Source organism: Haliotis rufescens, unplaced genomic scaffold (genome assembly GCF_023055435.1).
Source record: "Haliotis rufescens isolate VD_foot unplaced genomic scaffold, xgHalRufe1.0.p SCAF_2, whole genome shotgun sequence".
Lineage (NCBI taxonomy): Eukaryota > Metazoa > Mollusca > Gastropoda > Lepetellida > Haliotidae > Haliotis > Haliotis rufescens.
The window spans coordinates 2,542,259-2,564,236 of record NW_025963890.1 but is presented as its reverse complement, the minus strand read 5'-3'; the positions used below and the strand labels follow the sequence as shown (position 1 = coordinate 2,564,236).

Genomic DNA, 21,978 nt, shown 5'->3' with positions numbered 1-21,978 from the left:
AACATTTTTACTAAGTTCTTCGTTCATTTTACTAGGAGACCAGACTATATACTCTTCTTGGTAATTGGAAAGAAACAATTGATGACGGTATTTGGTTGGTCTGACATCATTGATATAATATATACCTTGTGGTAATTCTCTCCATTTGATAATTTTGTCCCTGAGCATAAATGCTTCGATAGCTTTTTCGAGTTCTTCCTTTGTTGGTTTGTAATTCTCCATTATTATATATTTATGTAAGCATTCGTTTAAATGAATGTATGATTTGTTTTGCGGTGCGATCCAATGATAGGAAACAATCTTTTTTTAATCTCCAACCAGTTCTTTGGTTTTGGCACGGAATAATTGACGCGCTTGTGTCCCCTGTTCTATGTACTTTTTTCTCGTCTTCGCTAATACCACTGATCTTACAATATTAAGATCGAATCTCCTGCTTTATTGTGTTGTATTTTGGTGAGTTCTGACAACACTGAACGAAAATCCTCCTCGGATATCTTACAATCAGCCAGTGCTGTTGAAATATGATCCTCAATGCTGTTCAACTTTTCTTCGGCGAGTATCGGGGGCACGGGTGGCCTAGTCGTGTAAGGCGCCGCGATTCGCTGTGCAGAGTTGCTTCCCTTGGGCACGCCAGAAACCTATGATTGTGGGTTCGAATCCCGCTTCGCCCCGATTATGTTTCTAGGTTTGTCAGCACCATACCCGTGCTCGTGGGTTTCACCGAAGTGCTAAACGTCTGAGACCTGCATCACTTCGGGCTTTCCTCCCACATTAAGCTGACACGCCGTGATGTAACTGGAATACTTTTAAAAGCGGCGTTAAACCCAACTCACTCACTCATTCGGCGAGTATCCGAATATTATCATGTTTTAATGCTTTCTTTGGCAACTTACGAGAAATAAATTTTATCGCTATTCCTGCCAGTCCAGAGACTCCAGCGGCTATTTCCATGTCAAGTACGATAGGCGTGGCGATTATAGTTGATAGTAAACCAACACCGGCTACACCGAGTCCCATGCCAGCCTTTACAAGCATACGTTATCAATGTACCTCGAGTACAAGCAAGTAATATCCATGTACTGGTACAGCATAGCATTATTATGAATATGAAATCACAATAGCACATTTTCTAATTAAAACAGACAAATTGTGCGTTGATAATGCTTTAATCTCTACATTAACAATCCCGGAAGAAAACTAACCCCTTTATTGCATCACTGTGCCCAAGCTTGTTCTATTATGCCAACAGTTCAAACTCGAGACCTAGCAACATGTCCGATTACACTTGGCCCAGGCTGACCCTAGCGGGATTCCGTCAGTTCTCAATGCAATACTCACGCGGTAGTCTGTCTCCTAGGCCTGGTCCTGCGCCATGACTGTGGAATTTATATTTTTTAGGTATTCTGTTTTACTAAATTCCTAGGCAAGTCTAGATCATACTAACCAAGTCTAGTTTAGTTGATTCCATAACAGCAGAAGGAGAAAGGTTCTTCCGAATAAAAAAAATATATTTTAAAGAAATGTTTTCATTGACTATGTGTTACTCTATCTGTCCCCAGATCCTAGAGAATATATTTGAAACGGACTCCAAGTAAAGAATGATTTGACAAGTCTAGATTGCCTAAGTTCTGGTCCTGAAATCAAGCATCGTTCTGGGATCCATTTGTATTCTATTGAGTAGATTTATAATTTTAACTACGTGAAATTGTATTTCTGGGATGTTGGTTGATTTTAGATGTGGGTATTTATAGATAACAAAAAAATATGAAATATATATTATTTATGATGTAGCTTAGGTATGTGCACGTGTAAAAACTGTAGTTTGTAGTCAACCAAAGAAGATATTCAACACTTTAGATTGTATATTGTTTTGAAATGTCTCGCCTCATGAACACGTTCCTTATTTCAATATTGTATTCAATTCCACCCATGACTGTACACAACATTTATATATTTACATGTATACGACGGCTACATGGGCAAGTATAACGGTAAACACAAACGTGTGTTTGTTTAACATTTTTGTGTGTTGAAACACTGTTATATTAAAGGGAAATATAACCATTTAGTCTGTTCGGGTAACCAATTCTAGCTATTATTTCCTGAATAAAATATTATTTACTTCAGGCATACACATATTATTTTGTGTCATGTGACACCAGATGTTGTTATCAACCAATACTCATGTCGTAAACAACCATAGAAATGTGAAACATCAATGCTAGAGAATAACCAAGTTCGATTTTCCAACGAAAAAATTCCTTTTGGCGTGAACGTTGACAATAGCGGTACAAATATATTAATGGATCACTGAAAATCAGTGATGACGCAATTGTTCGCAAAAATCTGTTGCCTCCGATGAATAGATGAAGTTATGCCGAAACAGTAAGCTCTTAGAAGTCTTGTTTGCCAGCTGGGACCATGTCAGTATATCAGGTATGAAATGCATTTACACGTTGAACGCATTGACAGAGAGTATTAGTTATCTTGAACGGTTGGTGAAACCGCGCAAATCGAAACAGTTCATTTATGGTGTAGTATTTCCATTGGCAAATCGAAACAGTTCATTTATGGTGTAGTATTTCCATTGGCAAATCGAAACAGTTCTGGGGGCGAATATATTTCGTGACACCGGAACTACTGATGTAACTGATTTCAGAGATCTTATTAATCCTCGCAAACATTCGGTTTTAACACTAACTACGTAAAAACTGTCAACATATCCACGCCGTTATACTCTGGTTAAAGATCTAAAATATATTCCTTAATACAGGTTACCATTTGAAAATGGTATCAGTGTAATACCAGGGGCTAGAATATCATGGTGCAACCAGGTTTCTGTTAAACATACAACATCATAACTATCTAATTCAGCACTGATTAAATCTACTTTAAAATCTACTAAGACTGCGTACGTTTACATGTATAATCTTTATAAGCAAAGTAACCCAAAATATAGATAATGTGTATCATCTTCCCGAAATGATTAGCATGTAGAATAGATTCAAAAACACCTGTATTGAACAACATCAACCGGCATCGTCAAAGCAAAGTGTACATGTAATTGTTACAATGGGGCTGGCGGTGAATATTAATGAAGAACATCTTGTTAAAAAGACACACCGAAACTGATTTGCATAACTGATGAACACAACATATTGCAAAATATCAAAATAGTAAAAATGATACAGTTTAACCTCACACTGAAGAGAAAACAAGAACGACACAGAAAAGTAAAATAGTACGTCATATAGAACTGAGATAAAGTAATCTGAGAAGGGATTCATACGTTATATACAACTTAAAAATATATTATTATGAAAAACGAAAGGAAAGGTGGGACACCCCCCACCCCCCACACCCCACACAAGTAACTAAATGTATAATTCAGAAAAAATAAAGGAGATAAAAAAAAATGAATAAAAAAACACATAAACAAATTAACATTAAAACTATTGGCAACTGCATGGCAAGTATTTATAAAACGACCGGGGGAGGAAATATTCTGGGGGGAGATTTTATTTCGTAGGGTGGGGGAGAGTTTATTTCGAGAGGGGCGGAACTGTACCGGTATAAATTCGCCGGGGGGAGATTTTATTCTGGGGGCGAATATATTTCGTGACACCGGCATCCTCTTTGGTTCTGAAAAAAGTGGAGAGATGTCCATTTTGTATTACACAAGATGAAGCATTCTTAGTTAAGATATTAACCCATTTTATTATGTTTGGCCCAAAACCAAATTGTTTCATAACCAATTCAATAAATGTTTTGGAAACTGTGTCAAAAGCCTTTTTCAAAATCAATAAGTAAAGTAAGTCCTGCCCTATTTTGCTCTTTCAGCTCATACATGATATCATACATGGTTCTCAAATTTCCACTATGTATTAGCGTATCTAATGTTTTCTTAATTCTGTTTGCTACACTTAAACTAGAAACCCATCCAGGCCAGGGCTTTTGTTATTCTTCAATGATTTAAACACTTTTGCAAGTTCAAACATTTCAATAGGTTTTTCAAGGCTATCCGCCAGTGAGTCTAAAACTTGTCTGATTTCAAAAGTATGTTCCCTTTCAGAACTTCTAGATGAGGATAGGTATTTATAAAATTCTTTCTGTTCAGACAGTATTTCGTCACCTTCAGTGATGACTTCACCATTAGCATTTATTAAATTATTAATAGTTTTTTTTGGGTAAGTTCTGTTTTCCATGTGACAACAATACTTAGACGGTGTTCCCCTTCGTCATACCATTGAATCCTATTTCTTAAATGCCTTCCCCTCTCTTCATCTTCCTTTAATTATTCTAATTCTTCCTTATACTTTGATAAATCAGAGAAGCTTCGCTCACTTACTGACTGAAAGTCATTTCTTATCGTTTCTTCTAATTCTAAAAAAAAAATCCATTTTGTTTAGTGCTTTCGCTTTTTTAATTTTTTTTCAGAAAAGATGAGAATGAAATGGATTTTCCCCTTATTTTCATAAGGAGGGTTTCCAAAAATAGAGAATCACTGATGGACAGTTTTAATTCAGAGTCATTTCTATTTCTGAGACTATTTTCATCAAGTGCCAAATCTGCATGTTCCCTTTTGTTTCAACAAATGTTTTTTTCCACAAGATCCACATAATCTTTGTTATACAATAAAGAGGTATTAAATTTCCAATAACCGCCAAGAATTCAGTACCAATCAAAGTGAACAGTATATAATGAAAATCATTGAAACTGAGCCGATGTTATGAAAAGCAATCATATGATAGTCTAAAGTGACAATTATTAACAATCAGGCAGTTTGTCAACATGATGACAATAGAATTGGCACCTCGTGTTATTTGTAGAACAAAGGTGATGTGGTCCTACTTCAAAGGAACTGTTATTTGCACAGTATCACTCATTACGCGTATATATAGAATACTATACAACCTCCTGTGTAGTACGGTTTTTAGGAAACGAGTAACAGTTTTGTATAAGATTTGCGAGGTTCATAAAAATGGTATTACGCGGTAGCTCGTTTCGTATTTTATAATTATACCGCTGTATTTGTATATAAATCGCTTATGGGGGATAATATTGTAAAATGTATCATTATAAATTCCCTCTTCCAGTGACTCACAAAAGGACTAACTGTGGACATTAACGAGGGACATAGCCAGGTTATGTGCGCCTAATATCAACACATTTTCTGATGATTGTCATACTGAACTGTTATCAAGGTTGCACCACTAAGCCACCCATCTTCTATAAAGGCACATACACGGTTGGCATCACTGGTGTTTAAGTCATGCGGAAGTGGAATCATGTGTTATTCCTCACCGCTGTGTTTGTGGTGACTGGACTCCTTGTCTTCACTACCTGGGAACCTGAGCAGTTCATGGTCATCCTGGACGCAGGCTATTCGAACTTCACTTATCACTCTTCTCTCCATCCAAATGGTTCAAATGCCGAGTACAAAAACAATTTGGACGAAATGGTGCGAGGAACGTGGACACCGAGGAACGTGACGTTTGAAGAAAGAGAGAAAGTTGAAAGATTCTTGATAGCTTCCAGAGGAAAGTATTTCGTACCAACAACCTTGGCACGCCCCGATGGTGTTTGTGGAAATACAACTTTTGACTTTCTGAAAGGCCTACAACACCAGGCTCTGTGGTTCCGACCCCTGTGTGATCCGTTTGGTCCAACACCATGTTGCTATAACAACAAGTGCGTGTACAAGACAGTGAAGGAATGTATGTGTGAGAGGTGTTTTGACATGCGCAGGCCTATTAATGCTGAACTTGCTGATTGGAAACCATCCAACCCCAATTGTCACATCTCAATGTTGAACAAAGATGAAGCGTGTGAACTAATTAAAGGGGCTACTATCTACTACATCGGGGACTCGTTCTTGAGGCAGATGTACACAGTTACTGTCCAAATCCTCACTGACAACTATAAGGACTCCATTTTAAAGTCTACAACACCAAAAGGTTTGTTTGTTTAGTTAGTTGGTAACGCTGTACTCCAGCTTTATGACGGCGGGCAGTAAAAAATCGAGTCTGGACCAGACAATCGAGATATTTACACCATGAACATCAATCTACTCAACTGGGATACGATGACATGCATCAACAAAGGCAGCGAGCCTGACCACTCGATCCCGTTAGTCGCCTACCCCAAACGTTATGTAAAGCAACTATGCAACAACTATTCTACTGGTGTATAACAACCATGCCAAACAATTCATTTCAGCTGACCGTACAACTTCAACTACATTGAATGTATCTGATTTCCCTTCTATCCAATTAGTAATATAAATGTCCCCAATGCTGTCACGCCTTGTCAATAAAACAATTTCCATTGGGACACCGTTTGAATTCATGTTTCGGTTGCCATAACTTTGGCCTATGATACAATTACCTGAACTGGGCCTATGTTACTGCTGGTGGCTCCCCGAGATGTATCATAAGCCCAGTAGCATTTATTAAGTATGCTGTCACACACACACACACACACACACACACACACACACACACACACACACACACACACACACACACACACACACACACACACACACACATAGACACACACAGACACACACACACACACACACACACACACACACACACACACACACACACACAGGGGTGGTCGGTTAGCCAAGTGGTTAAAGCCTTCGCTCGTCACGCCGAAGACGCGGGTTCCAAAGAAACATACATACACTTTTTAGGAAAGGAACATATCTCTTGTGCGTTTTGTCTTTACTTTTAAGCAGCAGAATCTCTACACTTCTACACAGCAGACGAAGTTCAAGTTCAGATATCGTCTTTGGTTTCAACAAAATTAATAAATGCGCAATATCTGTCCCATCACTTGCCGTCGCCACATGACAGGGCACTGCTGTAAGATGTTAGGCTGCAACCGCACACTTTTTTATGCAAATTATGTGAGTCTTCGGCGTGACGAGTGAATGCTTTAACCACTAGGCCACCCGACCCCCACCACCCCCCTGACTGATAAGAAGCAAATCGATTTCTTTTGTTAGATTTTGTGTATTTTTGTGTAACACATTCACAGACATTTTTTTACAAGAGTGATAGGCATATCAATTCCTTGAGCTCAGATTCGAAATGTATGTATTGTATTTAATTACCCCCAGTGGAAATGTTTTGTCTATTAACAGGGTGTAGAACTGATAACACAGACCAAACATTTATTATCTTCATTCTTCATGTTAAGAATGGCTTTCTTATGGGTAAGATTGTCAGGAAGGGGAGCATAGCTGCTTGCAGAAAGAGGGACATGCTCTGCTGTATTAACTTGAATGTGAATAATTTTGTCTATAAACCACCCACTACCCTCTGCTTGGAAATCCCCAGAGGCCGAGTATAATTTTATAAATGTTAGTGCGCTTTTGTTTCCCCACTGCTGTTTGTGATTATAGTGTGCTGTGTGTTTCCCCACTGCTGTATGTGATTATAGTGTGCTGCGTGTTCCTCCACTGCTGTATGTGATTATAGTGTGCTGCGTGTTCCACCACTGCTGTTTCTCATTATAGTGTGTTGTATGTTTCCCCACTGCTGTGTGTCATTTTGTGTGCTGTTTCCCCACTTCTGTTTGTGATAATAGTGCGCCATGTTTCCCCACTTCTGTTTGTGCTAATAGTGTGTTGTGTGTTTCCCCACTGCTGTTTGTCACTACAATGCGCTGTGTGTTTCCCCACTGCTGTATGTGAATATAGTGTGCTGTGTGTTTCCCCACTTCTGTTTGTGATAATAGTGTGTTGTGTGTTTCCCCACTGCTGTTTGTCACTACAATGCGCTGTGTGTTTCCCCACTGCTGTATGTGATTATAGTGTGCTGTGTGTTTCCCCACTGCTGTATGTGAATATAGTGTGCTGTGTGTTTCCCCACTTCTGTTTGTGATAATAGTGTGTTGTGTGTTTCCCCACTGCTGTTTGTCACTACAATGCGCTGTGTGTTTCCCCACTGCTGTTTGTCATTATAGTGTGCTGTGTGTTTCCCCACTGCTGTATGTGATTATAGTGTGCTGTGTGTTCCCCACTGCTGTTTGTGATTATAGTGTGCTGTGTTTTTCCCCACTGCTGTACGTGATTATAGTGTGCTGTGTGTTTCCCCACTGCTGTTTGTCACTACAATGCGCTGTGTGTTTCCCCACTGCTGTATGTGATTATAGTGTGTTGTGTGTTTCCCCACTTCTGTTTGTGATAATAGTGTGTTGTGTGTTTCCCCACTGCTGTTTGTCACTACAATGCGCTGTGTGTTTCCCCACTGCTGTATGTGATTATAGTGTGCTGTGTGTTTCCCCACTGCTGTATGTGAATATAGTGTGCTGTGTGTTTCCCCACTTCTGTTTGTGATAATAGTGTGTTGTGTGTTTCCCCACTGCTGTTTGTCACTACAATGCGCTGTGTGTTTCCCCACTGCTGTTTGTCATTATAGTGTGCTGTGTGTTTCCCCACTGCTGTATGTGATTATAGTGTGCTGTGTGTTCCCCACTGCTGTTTGTGATTATAGTGTGCTGTGTTTTTCCCCACTGCTGTACGTGATTATAGTGTGCTGTGTGTTTCCCCACTGCTGTTTGTCACTACAATGCGCTGTGTGTTTCCCCACTGCTGTTTGTCATCATAGTGTGTTGTGTGTTTCCCCACTGCTGTATGTGATTATAGTGTGCTGTGTGTTCCCCACTGCTGTTTGTGATTATAGTGTGCTGTGTTTTTCCCCACTGCTGTACGTGATTATAGTGTGCTGTGTGTTTCCCCACTGCTGTTTGTCACTACAATACGCTGTGTGTTTCCCCACTGCTGTATGTGATTATAGTGTGCTGTGTGTTTCCCCACTGCTGTATGTGATTATAGTGTGCTGTGTGTTTCCCCACTGCTGTATGTGATTATAGTGTTCTGTGTGTTTCCCCACTGCTGTTTGTCACTACAATGCGCTGTGTGTTTCCCCACTGCTGTTTGTGATTATAGTGTGCTGTGTGTTTCCCCACTGCTGTATGTGATTATAGTGTGCTGTGTGTTTCCCCACTGCTGTATGTGATTATAGTGTGCTGTGTGTTTCCCCACTGCTGTATGTGATTATAGTGTGCTGTGTGTTTCCCCACTGCTGTTTGTGATTATAGTGTGCTGTGTGTTTCCCCACTGCTGTACGTGATTATAGTGTACTGTGTGTTTCCCCACTGCTGTTTGTCACTACAATGCGCTGTGTGTTTCCCCACTGCTGTATGTGATTATAGTGTGCTGTGTGTTTCCCCACTGCTGTATGTGATTATAGTGTGCTGTGTGTTTCCCCACTGCTGTATGTGATTATAGTGTTCTGTGTGTTTCCCCACTGCTGTTTGTCACTACAATGCGCTGTGTGTTTCCCCACTGCTGTATGTGATTATAGTGTGCTGTGTGTTTCCCCACTGCTGTATGTGATTATAGTGTGCTGTGTGTTTCCCCACTGCTGTATGTGATTATAGTGTGCTGTGTGTTTCCCCACTGCTGTCTGTGATTATAGTGTGTTGTGTGTTTCCCCACTGCTGTACGTGATTATAGGGTACTGTGTGTTTCCCCACTGCTGTATGTGATTATAGTGTGCTGTGTGTTTCCCCACTGCTGTATGTGATTATAGTGTGATGTGTGTTTCCCCACTGCTGTTTGTCACTACAATGCGCTGTGTGTTTCCCCACTGCTGTATGTGATTATAGTGTGCTGTGTGTTTCCCCACTGCTGTATGTGATTATAGTGTGCTGTGTGTTTTACCCACTGCTGTTTGTGATTATAGTGTGCTGTGTGTTTCCCCACTGCTGTACGTGATTATAGTGTACTGTGTGTTTCCCCACTGCTGTTTGTCACTACAATGCGCTGTGTATTTCCCCACTGCTGTTTGTGATTATAGTGTGCTGTGTGTTTCCCCACTGCTGTATGTGATTATAGTGTGCTGTGTGTTTCCCCACTGCTGTATGTGATTATAGTGTGCTGTGTGTTTCCCCACTGCTGTTTGTCACTACAATGCGCTGTGTGTTTCCCCACTGCTGTATGTGATTATAGTGTGCTGTGTGTTTCCCCACTGCTGTATGTGATTATAGTGTGCTGTGTGTTTCCCCACTGCTGTATGTGATTATAATGTGCTGTTTGTATCCCAACTGCTGTATGTGATTATAGTGTGCTGTGTGTTTCCCCACTGCTGTTTGTCACTACAATGCGCTGTGTGATTCCCCACTGCTGTATGTGATTATAGTGTGCTGTTTGTATCCCCACTGCTGTATGTGATTATAGTGTGCTGCGTGTTCCACCACTACTGTTTGTGATTATAGTGTGCTGCGTGTTCCACCACTGCTGTTTCTCATTATAGTGTGTTGTATGTTTCCCCACTGCTGTGTGTCATTTTGTGTGCTGTTTCCCCACTTCTGTTTGTGATAATAGTGCGCTGTTTCCCCACTGCTGTTAGTCACTATAGTGCGCTGTGTTTCCCCACTTCTGTTTGTGATAATAGTGTGTTGTGTGTTTCCCCACTGCTGTTTGTCACTACAATGCGCTGTGTGTTTCCCCACTGCTGTATGTGATTATAGTGTGCTGTGTGTTTCCCCACTGCTGTTTGTGATTATAGTGTGCTGTGTGTTTCCCCACTGCTGTTTGTCACTACAATGCGCTGTGTGTTTCGCCACTGCTGTTTGTGATTATAGTGTGCTGTGTGTTTCCCCACTGCTGTTTGTCACTACAATGCGCTGTGTGTTTACCCACTGCTGTATGTGATTATAGTGTGCTGTTTGTATCCCCACTGCTGTGTGTGATTATAGTGCGCTGTGTGTTTCCCCACTGCTGTATGTGATTATAGTGTGCTGTGTGTATCCCCACTGCTGTATGTGATTATAGTGTGCTGTGTGTATCCCCACTGCTGTACGTGATTATAGTGTGCTGTGTGTTTCCCCACTGCTGTACGTGATTATAGTGTGCTGTGTGTTTCCCCACTGCTATATATGATTATAGTGTGCTGTGTGTATCCCCACTGTTGTTTGTCACTACAGTGTGCTGTATGTCCCCACTGCTGTTTGTGATTATAGTGTGCTGCGTCCCCCACTGCTGTTTGTGATATTAGAGCGCTGTCCCCCACTGTTGTTTGTAATTTTAGTGTGCTGTGTGTTTCCCAACTGCTGGTTTTGATTATAATGCGCTGTATATTTCAGGGTGGCGGGAGTACTGTTCAGGGTGGATGCAGCTACTGTGCGACTACTACTTAAACTACGCCGCTCCCGTGTGTGGCGGCCAGACCAACGTCATCCATGTTCAACTCATCACACACGATCAAGGCCCAAGATTACTCAGCTTACTGAAAAGTAAAAAGAACCAGAAGTCTATTTTCTTTGTGGGCATTGGTATCCACGGGACCTATAATGAACAGCTGGTCTGGAAGAACTTTCTTTCTCCATCAATCAACTTTCTACACGAAAACGCAAGAAATAAGATAGCATGGCCGAAACTGATGTGGGTTTCCCCCCACGCTCCCGGAATACTGAAAACACCACGGGTTCCAGGCCAGAGTTACAGCAGCGTTGTCAGATATAACGCCTTCATCAACAGCCATGTCAGAGCAGCTGGGATACCAATACTGGACACCTTCAACATGACAGACGGCATCATGAGCTACGATGGGGCACACTACGGGTTCGGAATTAACATGATCAAATCTCAGATTGTGTTTAACTACCTTACACATCTGCGGGCACATGGCATATGGTGACTCAGCATGAGAAAGTGTGAGTGTGTGCCGGCATGTGGCATGTGATGCATATTTAAGCAATAGTTGGACATTGAGGGATGGGGTGGGTGAGTTAGAAAGTCCTATTTTCTTTTTTTTATGTTTTATATACTTATATCTTTTCATTTGTTGTTGAGGAGTCAGGGTGCCGATTTGTCTAAACTGTTTATATCTGAATTTGTAAGACGTTTGGAATCGGCTTATGAACAGGACTAGCACACTCAGCCAATGTTGGAAGCTCAAAGATGCAACATTATGCTCTTTTTAAATCTACCTTCACTGTGGAATATTATCTATCACTTGCCAATTTTGATAAATTTGGATCGACAATGGCTCGATTCCGCTGTAGCTCCCATGCTTTACCTGTGGAAACAGGTAGATACAATACTACTCCCAGAGACCAGAGGTTTTTGAAAGACATGTTCCATGGCCTATGTGGGGGACGAATATCACTTCTTGTTAATTTGTCCAGAAGAGTTTCTTGTCCATCCCACGTTATCTAAATTTTAATATTCTAATGTCAAACCGAGAAAAATTAGAAATACAGCCATGTTTGTACATCAAGCATTGACTTACTGTTTGGTCGTACTGTCTTCTGTCTTTATTATGTTTATTCAGCAAGGTTCCGTATGCCATCGGCCCATGTCACAGCAGTTGTACATCAGCCATTATTGTAATTGAAATTTACATCAGCAGTTTTGTTATTTTGTTGCATAGACTTATGAATATACATAGCCAAATTTCTTATGAAATTACATTTATCATTTGAAATCAAGACATTGAATTTATGTAATGTGGGACATACATTGTAGTTTCTTGGAATGTACTGTTCACGCAATTCGGCATACACCGTGCATACAAACAAGAAATGATGCTCATCCTCAACGAAACCGTTTTAACAAATGTTGCAAAACCTTTCATTTCTTGGAACATTTGCATATCTGCAAGTCTCAATTTTCAGTTGGTGAGAGCTACATCTGAACTTTTCTAAAGCTATACGAAACTTATGGATAGAAATATACTTAATATAATACTCTTGACACACTATAGGTTTATACATAGAACAATTGAATGTTTTTGCACCAGGTGACAAGGATGCATGCCGGTCTTGCTGATAAATACATTTTGCTCTTATCATAAATTCTAATAAAAATGATTGAATACTACCGATGCTTTGATTATCCCAAACATAGCCAAATTTCTTAACTTTGAAGCCCAATTGCTTTTATCATGACTCATATCTAACAATATCATATTAGAGCATTTCTTTAGTAGTCGCGAGTCTGGCATGGATATTAATTTATACCAATATTTTATACACCGCTTGTAGGCATAGACATATACAGGGTATCTCCGATACTCACCACGTACAACATAATTTGGAGTTGACGACTTCACACCCAGAAAATATTTGCATGCCTGGACATGAACGCCTTCAATAACTCTGCTAACCTTACAATCTAAATCAAATTCTAGTCCCCATATTTCAGCACCATACAATAACATTGACATAATTTTACTATCTAAAACTTTGCAGAAAACATCATACGTTAAAGGTCTAAGTTTCGAAAGGTATTTTAAGATACCAAATAATGCCTTTCTAGATTGCAACGAAGAATTCATGAAGTGTATATTCCAGGTTAACTTACAAGAAAATATTATACCCAAATACTTGTAAGATGAAAGACATTCAATGCACATGCCCTCAAAATACCATTTCTCTGCCTAGAAAGAAAACCACCATTCTTAAAAACAACAAGTTTAGTTTTATCTAGATTTGCGTTTAGGTCATATTGATGACAATACTGTTGTAACGCGTTAATTCGTTTTTGTAAACCTCCAATAGTATCTGATAAAAGAACAACGTCATCCGCAAACAAAAGTAAGAATAAATGAGTCAAGGCTGGATACAACTGAATTTGATGCCAGGATAGCATGACCTTTTTCTACCTCATCAATAAGATCATTAATAAACAATGAAAATAACAAGGGGCTTAAGACACATCCCCAACGAACGCCCACGTTACACTCAAACAAATCTGAAACTATTTACTAATTTAACGTACGATTTCACACTTTCATGAATAGACTTGATACAACCAAACATTTTTTTGACGAAACTCCCTTGTGTTGTGTTGTAGGACTTACCATAATTTAGAACGATTAACTAAATCGAAAGCCTTAGCAAAATCCACAAATAAAACATACAATTTGCCTTTCTGTTTCCCCAAGAGACGACCAGCAACAGACTGTAATATGAAAACATTATCCATTACCAAATAACCCTGCCGGAAACCGGCTTAATTGCGATTCCGATTTTTTTTCATACGCATGTCGACCCTCAATTGTACCATGGACCGTAGGCCTACAAATGGAATGAATAAATGAATAAAGAATTAGAACTGAGTCATAAATATGCGATTAAACCATTTTATCTTTACATTATCTGTCCTGTGTGCGTTTAGTGACTGATTCTGGTCTGAACAGTATTTCATGGTGTGTCACCTTGATGAGAGAGGAAACTTCACTGAAACCAGGCAGTAATTCACCGAAACCGTGCAGCACGTCACTGAAACCATGCACCCCCTCGCTGAAAATTTTATCCGGGTTCGATGTTGTAGTGAATGAACTTAAACCGACTCACTTGGCTGTTTCCGCTTGACCCACTTTGATCATTGATCACAAGGAGTGATGTTTCGACACACACATGTGTAGTATATATCATTTACTTAGATCTTTGGGTGGCAGATTTCAAAAATACTTTATCTAAAGCGAAAGGGAACAACGTTCTAGTGTCTGGGTTATCAGAACATATCAATTATCCCCCGTGAAGTAATGTTGGAAGTTACTTTCCAAGACCCGGAACTTATTAATTAATTAATTCTCTCGGGACAGATAATTCGTTATTCCTCCTAGCTCACAAGTTGCCGTGCGTGTGGTCCCAATTGCGCGGATCGATGCTCATGATGTCAATCACTAGATTGCCTGGTCCAGATTCGATCATTTACAGACCGCTGTCATACAGCTGGAATATTGCTGAGTGCGGCGTTAAACAACAATGAAAGAAAGAAATCGATGCATTAGGGTCGTATTCTAGGAAGGACATTTTGTTACAGTTTGGGGAGTGTTGACGGAGGAGGTAAATGAATCTTCGCAGACATGCAGACAGAAGATCATGGAATGACTACGTCAGACAAAACAAGGAATGGAACGAACGTGATATATTACGTGCGCATCGCGTGGGCAAAATCTTTGAAGATGCATCATGACAAAAAACAGTGACAATGAAATTCCTCCATACCCAAGATAGGGAATGTGTGCTGCGGGCCAGACAAGGTTTAAAAGACATTGGTGTCAAAGTCGCAACAGATCTGACAAAGAGGCATTAACAAAGCACGAGAGGAAGGGAAGTTTCTTACTATAAGAGAACGGAATAAGTCTGCAGCTGACTTGGGGATGACCAAGACCCATCATTTCGTTCGTGTGAAAGAACAATAAGCATAGGTGTGTGAAATTTCGCGGGAATAAAATCAAAACTAGGGTCACATGAGGTCATGGATTATTTCTATAAAAAAATCTATTATATTTTTGATAGAAACTTGGATTCGGGATAAAGACTTTCAGCTAAAGCTTAATGACTATATATGCAGCAGTACACCTGACTTAGATGATAGAAGAACCTTTTGGAAATTATTCGGCGGACCAAATCAATCATAAGGAAAGAACAATATATCTATCGAACAGTGCCTGTTTCAGTATTCGAACAAACATTCCAGTGGCATTTCTCACAGTCCAGACATCCTCGGTGTTTATTTTGAGGATGATATAACATATCATATCCTCAACACTGAAATATCAAGAGGAGAAATAATAGATGCAAGACAGTCTCTGAAGAGAAACAAAGCTTCAGGAGCAGATGAACTTCAGCAGAATTCCGAGAAGAAAGTAACGATATTGTATTAGTACTTTTTACTTAGTTTTGAATCGGCGGAAATTTCCAGAGGAATGGTCAAAGTCTATTATAATCCCTATTTATTGAAGTGGTATGAGAAATGACCTAAATGCTTATCGTCGGCATTTGGTGGATCACCAAAACTTGATCCTTAGCAAACTACGAGTACTATATGTTCAATTGTATAAATTTCTTGCCCTCGTCGAAGGGGCCATAGGGTAGCCTAGTGGTGACAGGGTTCGCTTGCCACACCGAAGATTTGGTTCGACTCTCTACTTGAGTGCAGCGTGTATACATCCTAGTCACAGCTGCACCATTCGCACCGGCAAAATTGTTCAGACTTCTCAACAACAGCTGATGCTACAGTGTGTCATACTGTTGTCCGTAAACATTCTTTTTGACATTCGATGTATGATCAATTTGAATTGTGTCTCTTGTCTTAGGCAAATCTACAAGTATATGTAAACAACGTTGTGAGTGAGTGAGATTGGTTTTACGTCGCTTCAAATAATAATCCAGCAACATCACGGTGGGGAACACTAGAAATAGGCTTCACACATTGTACCCATGTGTGTGTGGGTGTGTCTGACTCATTGTCGACGTACATAGGTGGTGGATAACTGCATAGCTCACATCAGAACCCACAATTGTTAACCGTACAGTTAACAGAAGAAGAAGAACTTGCATAAAATACATACAACATCAGGCCATAAAAGGCCGATGAGACACAATGGACAATGAAAAACATTATTTATATAAAAGAATTGTAACTTATAGGATTGGAAAACCCGATAAAAATGGATTACAATTTTAAGTGAGGAAATGTTTCAAAAAAATTTCAAATAAGTGCGGCAAGAGGTTTTATATACGTGTTACTGTTCATTAAGAACACTGTCTGTTCCACAGGAGAGAATGAAATAAATGTAGGATCAGACTTTATAATTCTCATGTATCTCATCTTCTACAGCTTTATCATTACATAATTTACAAATTCTATGTGATAGGTTTAGCAAATCTACCAATTTCAACTTGTAAGGGTAATGTGCCGCAGCGTAACTTGCTAAGGATATTACGATGAGACCTGTTCATAATATATGTAACATAGGGTTCAGCAGACAACGAGTGTTTGAACAATCGATAAGTACGAAGCTTATTTCCATTTTGTAAACCTCTATCATTCCACAATTCTGAATATCAATTATGCTCATCTAACGCTAATAGCTTATATTTTTTAGGGGTAAAATCGAATTGGGTTAAATGCAGACCGTCAGAGACAGTTAGTTCTAAACTATTAAGCACATCCAAAACATTGTTTACCCAGGATTTACGGAATTGTGGGAACCATTTACTAATCCAACAACGAAGTCTATTGGTATCGACCGCTTGAATTCGCCGCCAAAAACGAAAAAGTTCAATATGCTGTTTTGTAAGTGGGCTTTTGTCCATCCCAAATCGCCACGGACAGATAGATTTGGAGTTTTGTTATTAACCGCAAGGAAGAAACGAGCAGCTCTGTTGTGAACAGAATTAATACAGCTGAATTGCTTGAGGCCCGAGATAGCCGAACCGTACGAAAGTATAGACTGAACAAGCGTGTCATACAGCTTATTAAAAATTGAAAAAGACATACCACCCGCTAACTTAAATTTACAGATAAGAACACCAAGAGCTCTATTTGCTGATTTTGCCAATTTTCTTAACAGAATAATTAAAATCCAAATGCTCATGAAGCCAAAATCCTAAATATTTATAGGCGTTAATAATGTCAAAGTGAGAAGAGCCGATAGTAAAGAAAAAATTCGACCTTTTATCAGATGGGGGTATGAAATGAACAACCTTAGGTTTTTTTCACATTTACTTTTAAACGCCATTGTGCTGCCCAGCGAGAGACACAGTCTAACATACGCTGTAAGGAAATTTCGTCTGGAGCAATCAAAGCTACGTCGAAGCGTACAGTAAAATACTTAACATATTATCGTCTACCTAAATACCACATTTATGTTTATTAATTTCCTCTGCGAGATCGTTAATAAATACCGAAAACAATGTCTGAGATAACACTCATCCTTGCCTGACTCTAGAAGTTACTGGAAACGGATCTGTTAAGCAATTATTTATCCTTACACGTGACCAGGTGATATCATACATTGCTTGTACAGCATGAAGAAATCTACCATTGACGCCAAGCCGACGAAGTTTATACCATAAACATGAACGATTCACTTTGTCAAAAGCCTTCATCGCGTCAATGAAACAAACAGATGTGGCTTGTCTAGACAACTTTCTGTTATTGATAACGGAAAATAAATTAAATAAATGTTCTTGATTACTTCGCTTAGAACGAAAACCGTTTTGTTCATCAGCAAGAACGTTATTAGTTTCTAACCAGCTGCTTAAAGGAGTGTTTAACACATCGGCGTATAGCTTACATGGGACCGAAATTAAAGAAATACCTCGATAACTTAACGGATCATGTGGATTGGTATCAGGTTTTTTTAATCAGGTCAATAACACTAGTGCGCCAGGTTTCTGGACATGTATTGTTTTCGAAGCAAAAAGTAAAAAGCCTTTAAAAAATGTCGGTACATGTGCTGTTCTTAAGCGCCTCAACTGGGAGAAGGTCAAGGCCGACTGCCTTTCCACGTTTTGCACGTGCAATAGCTCGCTCGACTTCCGCAGGTGTAATTGGAAGATCCAAGTCAGTAGTATCAAATATCCGGTCATTTGTAACCCTGTTGTTCGCGATCTCATTTTGAATCGAACTCAAATGATTATCATCAAAATCCGAGGAAGAGCTTTCCACAAATTACGACAAATAATCGCTTTACCATTTATTCAAAACCGTGGTTTTATCAAAAAATTCATTACCGTCGGATTCAACCTCCCAGGGAACAAAATTACTTCTGTCATTCACAATACCAACCCTACCTATAGTCTTCCAAAAAATGCGCGCGTCGGCTTGATTATAATTGTATAATATACGCTGCTGTTCAGCTAGTTTATACGAACGTTTATGTCTACGTAGAATTGTGTCAAAATATTTACATTCCTGAACAAAATGGAACTTCAAAGCTTTCTTTCGGACAGGAGATTTACATTAAAGATACCATTTAGACAGAGAATTGTTACATAAATATGTATATTCCTGCTTGAGCCTATACCTGGCGGGAAAGGTAAACTCCATTTTACAAGCGCTTTAGCATTAAATTGTATTCCCGAAGACAGTTTGATCGAAAGGAATTATAAAAAAGAGTTGCTTATAAATAAGATTTACAACGCATTTCATTTCTATATTCCAAGGAATGAGGTAACGGGATACTGACGCTCTCAAAAGTCGTATATGTGACTTAAGGTAGAGACATATATGTAATCCATATGTATTTTGTAAGGGAAACATAACTGTGTACATGTATAACAGTTGTCTGCATAATGTACATGCATCTTTATCAATATAATTGTCATCCCGAAATCGGACGAGCACACATTCGGCTTCAACTCCAAATCTGATGACCGACAAAATAATTCTTTGGACGTTGCAAACAATACAAACAGTGGCTCACAATACTGACAATTATTTGTCAATATATGATCTATATGTAATCATTATTTGTTCCAATTCAATTTAACCTTAAAAGTTTCATATTTAAGATTGATGGAAGAATGTGTGAGTGTGTTAGTGTGTGTGTGTGTGTGTGTGTGTGTGTGTGTGTGTGTGTGTGTGTGTGTGTGTTATGAACAAAATGAAAATATGAACAGCGACTATTCTGTTGTTGTCTGTGAATCTTGCATATTTACTTCACTACAAGAAAATAAACACGTGTGGATACAAACTAAACGAGATAACATTATGTACATGTATGCATAAGTAACATATTTATCTACTACAGGTATCTAATTATAAGAGGCAAAATAGCGGTGGTTACAATAGGAATGGATCACTGAATATCAGCAAAAACCGTTTTAATGTACGGAATTATGGGAAATATCGCCCTCTCGCTTTCTCGCTTTCTCGCTTTCTCGCTCTCTCGCTTTCTCGCTTTCTCGCCTTCTCGCCTTCTCGCTTTCTCGCTCTATCGCTTTCTCTATATGACTGATCACGGTCATATGAAAGAATCGGGTGTTCTTTAACTTCTTTTGAATAGTATGTACTGTAAATCTTGAAATTAACGTTAGAGTTAATTATAAATGCCAAAAAATGAGAGTAGATTAATTAAACTTTGCATTTATGTCTCAGAAATGACTGTTGATAAGACGGCCTCACAGCACATTTTGAATAGCGGAAATACCAACTTGAATATAAAACCAATCAACTATCTATTTCCACATTACGGTTTACTGTGAACAATATGTCATTCAAACACTAGAAATAACATAATGCACATCCGGTAGTATTACCATTGCTAGGGTGAGGACTTTCAGTTTGAGGACATATACTCCGCAAACAGAATAAACATTGATATAACCTGAGTGTTGTTTTTAGGAAAACACTATTGTTGTTTATGAAGTACACAACTCAGTGCAAATAAGCGGTGTTATTTGCTGTTTGTTTGGATAACTAGGCCTGGGGACGGGGGATCCAATAAAACTCCTAAATAGGGATAAATTAATCAAATACTTTTTTACGCAGAAATCCGAGGGTTGTTACAAAAGCACCTACGTCTGTACTGTTAAATTATGTTTAAGTAGATAATAAGAATTTCAACATTCCCTCTAAATGTATAATTTAAAATGTGACTGGAAAAAATCTCAGCTCTCTTTTATGATTAAAACCCACCTCAGCCTCCGCCTACTGAGGTCAGATTTAACAATTCATTAATGTTGTTTTACGTATTTACTTTTCATGGTATAGAAACACATAACCCATGCGACCCCTATAGTGACCAAAGGGGGATATTGCTATATCGCGAGAAAGCGAGAAAGCGATAAAGCGATGTCCCCCCTCGGCGAGAGTGTTCAGTCGCCACAAAAACAGGCTTACACCCTTGTCACAGCTACACCCCTAACAGCACCGACGAGAGTGTTCGGTCTCCCCAAAGACAGGCTTACACCCTGGTCACAGCTACACCCCTAACAGCACCGACGAGAGTGTTCAGTCTCCACAAAGACAGGCTTACACCCTGGTCACAGCTACACCCCTAACAGCGCCGACGAGATTGTTCAGTCTCCACAAAGACAGGCTTACACCCTGGTCACAGCTACACCCCTAACAGCGCCGACGAGAGTGTTCGGTCTCCCCAAAGACAGGCTTACCCCCTGGTCACAGCTACACCCCCAACAGCACCGACGAGAGTGTTCAGTCTCCACAAAGACAGGCTTACACCCTGGTCACCGCTACACCCCTAACAGCACCGACGAGAGTGTTCAGTCTCCCCAAAGACACGCTTAGGTTTACACCCTGGTCACAGCTACACCCCCAAGAGCACCGACGAGAGTGTTCAGTCTCCCCAAAGACACGCTTAGGTTTACACCCTGGTCACAGCTACACCCCTTACAGCACCGACGAGAGTGTTCGGTCTCCCCAAAGACAGGCTGACACCCTGGTCACAGCTACACCCCTAACAGCACCGACGAGAGTGTTCAGTCTCCCCAAAGACACGCTTAGGTTTACACCCTGGTCACAGCTACACCCCCAAGAGCACCGACGAGAGTGTTCAGTCTCCCCAAAGACACGCTTAGGTTTACACCCTGGTCACAGCTACACCCCTTACAGCACCGACGAGAGTGTTCGGTCTCCCCAAAGACAGGCTGACACCCTGGTCACAGCTACACCCCTAACAGCACCGACGAGAGTGTTCGGTCTCCCCAAAGACAGGCTTACACCCTGGTCACAGCTACACCCCTAACGGCGCCGACGAGAGTGTTCGGTCTCCCCAAAGACAGGCTTACACCCTGGTCACACCTACATCCCTAACAGCACCGACGAGAGTGTTCAGTCTCCCCAAAGACACGCTTAGGTTTACACCCTGGTCACAGCTACACCCCTTACAGCACCGACGAGAGTGTTCGGTCTCCCCAAAGACACGCTTAGGTTTACACCCTGGTCACAGCTACACCCCTAACAGCACTGACGAGAGTGTTCAGTCTCCACAAAGACAGGCTTACACCCTGGTCACACCTACACCCCTAACAGCACCGACGAGAGTGTTCAGTCTCCCCAAAGACAGGCTTACACCCTGGTCACAGCTACACCCCTAACAGCACTGACGAGAGTGTTCAGTCTCCACAAAGACAGGCTTACACCCTGGTCACAGCTACACCCCTAACAGCACTGACGAGAGTGTTCAGTCTCCA

The 21,978-nt window shown here is 40.2% G+C and overlaps 1 protein-coding gene across 2 annotated transcripts in view; it reads left to right on the top strand.

Annotated features, from left to right (window-relative positions):
• Nucleotides 1-12,901, top strand: part of LOC124114137 — a 62,868-nt gene extending 49,967 nt beyond the window's left edge. For both annotated transcript variants that reach the window (XM_046474700.2, XM_046474701.2), the window contains exons 2-3: nucleotides 5,097-5,957; nucleotides 11,164-12,901. In XM_046474700.2, coding sequence (XP_046330656.1) covers nucleotides 5,273-5,957; nucleotides 11,164-11,717 — 1,239 coding nt within the window. In that variant the 5' untranslated portion in view covers nucleotides 5,097-5,272 and the 3' untranslated portion in view covers nucleotides 11,718-12,901. The remainder of the gene's footprint in view (nucleotides 1-5,096; nucleotides 5,958-11,163) is intronic.
• The last annotated feature ends 9,077 nt before the right edge of the window (nucleotides 12,902-21,978 follow it).